Source organism: Carassius auratus, unplaced genomic scaffold (assembly GCF_003368295.1).
Source record: "Carassius auratus strain Wakin unplaced genomic scaffold, ASM336829v1 scaf_tig00214600, whole genome shotgun sequence".
Taxonomy (NCBI): domain Eukaryota; kingdom Metazoa; phylum Chordata; class Actinopteri; order Cypriniformes; family Cyprinidae; genus Carassius; species Carassius auratus.
This window is the reverse complement of record NW_020527734.1, coordinates 26407-30624: the sequence shown is the minus strand read 5'-3', so window position 1 is coordinate 30624 and position 4218 is coordinate 26407. Positions and strand designations below refer to the sequence as shown.

The window sequence follows — 4218 nt, the reverse complement described above, 5'->3', positions numbered from 1 at the left end:
CGAATGAAGTACATAAATATTTACAGAAACATTTGATTTTGTGTCGAATGAGAGACCCAACTTTAGTTTCAGTTTCGTTCTAGCCTAAAATGATCATTTGTTTTGGCTTGTGAATTTATATAGCTTCTTATATCTTTTATTTATATTTTCTAAATGATTTGTTGTGTAGCGAGGGGAACTTAAATAGCCTATGTTTACATTGTTTATTATTATTATTATTATTATTATTAATCATATATTTATTTGACCCTCTAACTTTAGCACTCACTATTCTAATTCTACTCTTTAAAAAAAAAAAAAAAAAAAAATATATATATATATATATATATATATATATATATATATATATATATATATATATAAATGACTAAATGTATTATGTTTGTAATTCGCATCGGCATTATGACTTTTCTCAATGAAATAGGCGACTAATGTTGTATTTTTCTAACCACAAAAAAAAAAAAAAAAAAAAATATATATATATATATATATATATATATATATATATATATATATACATACACCTTTTAAAATAGATGAAAATAAATACATAAAAACATTGTATTAATTGGTCTAAATTCTTACCTTACCGGTTAAAATGAGCATAGGAGGCCTTCATATCTTAATTAACCGCCAGCAGCTTTTAAATTTGGGTGGAGAGCAAACTTGAGTCGCATACAGAACACTAAACTGACGGGAGGGAGCAACTCCGGTGTAGACTGGATCTAAAACTTTCATATGACGCAGCTCATTTCTCCAGCACTGTAAGTAACCGTAACCACATACGAAAACACGCAACACAATGTAAACGCGCGTCTGTGCTGGAGTTCACACAGTGCATGATTTCTGAGGATGCAGTTATGAATCTTTTATAGAGGGATTTCACTGACGTCACGTTCTGGGCGGTAACCCGGATGCGCGGCCATTGTGGAGGTACTCGGTGTAAAAAACTTAACGGAGTACAATGTAGTACAGTGCGCTTTGGATACTTTAAGTGAATGTAGCCATGTCTAATAAACCGAAAAGTTCAACAAAACGTGCCCAAGATGGCCCAAAGGCATATAGGGAAGGACTTGGACCACAAGAAAAGGCACGATATTTCGAGAAATTACGATTTATTGGCGGTGCAGATCCCTACGAGTTAGCTCCCTCTTCTTGGATCCGTGACGACCCGGTGATTCTTCCTTCAGTTGCATATCCCGATATAGTCAACTACCTGGTTTTCTCGCCGAGCCCATACACAGCGGAAGACCTTAAATCTTACAAGGGTTTGGAGGCTTATAACCAGATGGTGTGTGGATGGGTGAGGGAGACGCAGTACCAAGTTATCAACGACCATTGTATTGTGAAGGCCAAAGTAAGTAATGCAATAACGTCTTTAATCAACCTATACTTAACTGTATGATATCATTGCGATACTCAAGCTGTAGCCAAGTGACTCTCAATCATGGTTTTTTTTTCATTTCAAAGACTCCCAGTTTGCTATCTACACTGTACACTATCTGAGTTAGTTTCATAGTATTTTATTCTATCATATAAATGCACATGTACAATCTGACACCCCAAAAAACCACACACTATTAATTAGATTGAAAAAGAGTAGGCTGAAGCTATCAAGCTTATATGTGCCTACCCTTCAGTTAAAGACACCTGGGGCCTCAAACTGTGAATCAGTGATGCAGATAAGCCTACATGTTATTTGTTTATTTTTTTTTAATTAGTGGTGAGAAACTATTTTGTTATTCTTAGAGTCTTATATTTGGTTTTCTTGTCTTTTATTCAGGTACTCCATTCTCAATCAATCCGAGAAACACCCCTCAAACCCTGGATAATCGCTGAAAAGTCTGGTCGTGTACTTGGAGCCCACTGCACATGTATGGCTGGCCTCGGAGAGACATGCACACATGTTGCTGCATTATTGTTTCTCATTGAAGAAACAGTGAAGTTGAGGGATTCAACGACAGTGACGCAAGAAAAGGCATATTGGCTGTTTCCTACTGCACTGTCAAAGGTGGAATACAGGGAATGCCAGAAGATTGACTTCACTGTGACAAAGAGATCTCAAGTAAAAGCTGGCAAGATGAATTATGCTGCTCATTGACAGTCACTTGATGAACAAAGTGCTAGTGATATTTCTACTGATACAGTTAGGAAAACACAACCACCAACCAGTGATGAACTGTCATCATTATTCAGTGCTCTTAGTGCAACTGGATCAAAGTCTGCTATTTTGTCCCTGATTGAACCTTACTCTGACAGTTTTGTCCCCAAAGTGATTGGAGAAAACTTCCCTCCTGTGTTGACTGAATTGAGAAAGGATGAAGCAGTTCATGAGGACTATAGTGATCTGTTGTCCATGTGCAAAGATGTTGACATTTCAGTATCAGAGGAGCAAGAAAAGGCAGTTGAGGCCGCTACAAGGGATCAAGCCTCCTCTAAACTGTGGTTTCGATTTCGTGCTGGTCGAATTACAGCATCTAAAATGAAAACTGCATGTTGCACTGATCCAAAACAACCATCACAAAGCTTTATCAAAAGTGTGTGCTATCCTGAGTCATACAAATTCACATCAAAAACCACTACCTGGGGATGTAATCATGAGAAATTAGCACGTGACATGTTTATAGATGTACATAAGGAATCTCATGAAAATGTTAAAGTACACGACACAGGTTTCTTCATAAATCCAAGTGTGCCATTCTTGGGTGCTTCTCCTGATGGCTTTGTTTCTTGTGATTGTTGTGGTGTTAGTGTAATTGAAGTGAAATGTCCATTTGCGTGAAAAGTGACAAGTTAGAGAGTGTATCTTACTTGGAGAAGGACAGTGAAGGGAAACTGACACTTAACCGAAACCACCAGTATTTCTACCAGGTGCAAACTCAACTTGGGGTGTGCAGACTGGAATCTGCCTATTTTGTGGTTTGGACCGAAAAGGATTTGCATGTTGAGCAAATTTTATTTGATGAAGAGTTCTGGGGTATGATATGCCAGAAAAGCAAGAAAATTTTTGACACAGCCATTATGCCAGAGTTAGTTGGCAAGTTTTACACAAGGCTTTCTTCTACCATGGCCACTGTGTCATCACAACCTGGAAAATTTACCTCATCTGAATCACATGGCTCTGATTGTGCTGCAAGTGCCAGTGACCAAGAAAACACCTGGTGTTTCTGTGGCCAGGTTGAGTTTGGAAAGATGATTCTATGTGATAATGCAAAATGTCATATTAAGTGGTTTCATTACTCATGCATTAATGTTAAGATTGCACCAAAGGGAAAATGGTATTGCCCACAGTGTCAAAAGCTACCCCAGTCTCTGCCAAAAAAAGGAGAGAAACCTCCAAAGTAATAAAACAAACTTTTTTTAGTTGGCTGCTGTGAAGTTTTGAACTTCATGCACTTTGTTTTAATGTAGGTTAAAGTACATTTAAATAATTTAGAATTGTGCACCTTTTTTTTTTTTTTTTTTTGAAAATGTGACATGCTCTTTAAATATTTCTGGCATTTGATTTCAAGTTGTTGAGATTTTTGTAAAGCTATGCTGACAAAAAAAAAGTTGTACTCAAGTTACATACAAAATTGTTTACAGTTAGTGTATTGCACTATATTATAATGTATAATTTATAGTAGTTTATAAGTGTTCTGATAAATAAATCTGTTTTCTGATGATAGTGATATGCTGTGTGTTGTTGTCCACAACAAAACAATAACAAATAACTGCAAATTAACAATCATTTATAGATCATTTTAGGCTATATAGACAAGTCCAGACATGGATTAATTTATATTTTTATTGGCAAAGTGCATATAAAATATACTTTAGTCAAAATCAACTACTGATGGACAAAAGTTCACCAGAGCACAACAGACAAGTCCAATCTTACCTATGGTACAATACCCATCACTATCTTTGCACATCAAGAAATCCATTGGCAATATTCCACCCAAAATGGTGTATTTCTGGCGCACACAACCAATCACACGCTCAACATGAATCCTGACGTGGGCAATTTTCCTTTTAGTTTCTAAGTCAACAGGAGCTAACTGTGACTTTCCACGAGTGAAGGCTGGAATTTCTACATGAGCCATTCTACAACCTAAAGTGGCCTGAATATTAAAGCCACGGTCAGCAAGAACTAGATCACCAGGAAGTATGTTGTCCAAAAAGCCACAGTTTTCAGTTATGTATTTGTCACTTACTCTCCCTCCCCATGCATTTGAA

At 36.7% G+C, this 4218-nt stretch overlaps 1 protein-coding gene across 1 annotated transcript; it reads left to right on the top strand.

The window, feature by feature from the left end:
- The first annotated feature begins 580 nt into the window (after positions 1–580).
- LOC113092475 (uncharacterized) lies at positions 581–3460 on the top strand. The gene is made up of 2 exons (XM_026258079.1): positions 581–1357; positions 1784–3460. The coding sequence occupies exons 1-2, from the start codon at positions 1007–1009 to the stop codon at positions 2099–2101; spliced, it is 669 nt and encodes a 222-aa protein (XP_026113864.1). The 5' UTR covers positions 581–1006; the 3' UTR covers positions 2102–3460.
- The last annotated feature ends 758 nt before the right edge of the window (positions 3461–4218 follow it).

Bases quoted from the DNA above. Each gene is read 5' to 3' on its own strand.
- LOC113092475 (XM_026258079.1), top strand. From the start codon at position 1,007: ATGTCTAATAAACCGAAAAGTTCAACAAAACGTGCCCAAGATGGCCCA. The intron at 1,358-1,783 runs GTAAGTAATGCA...TCTTTTATTCAG, and splicing joins ATTGTATTGTGAAGGCCAAA to GTACTCCATTCTCAATCAAT.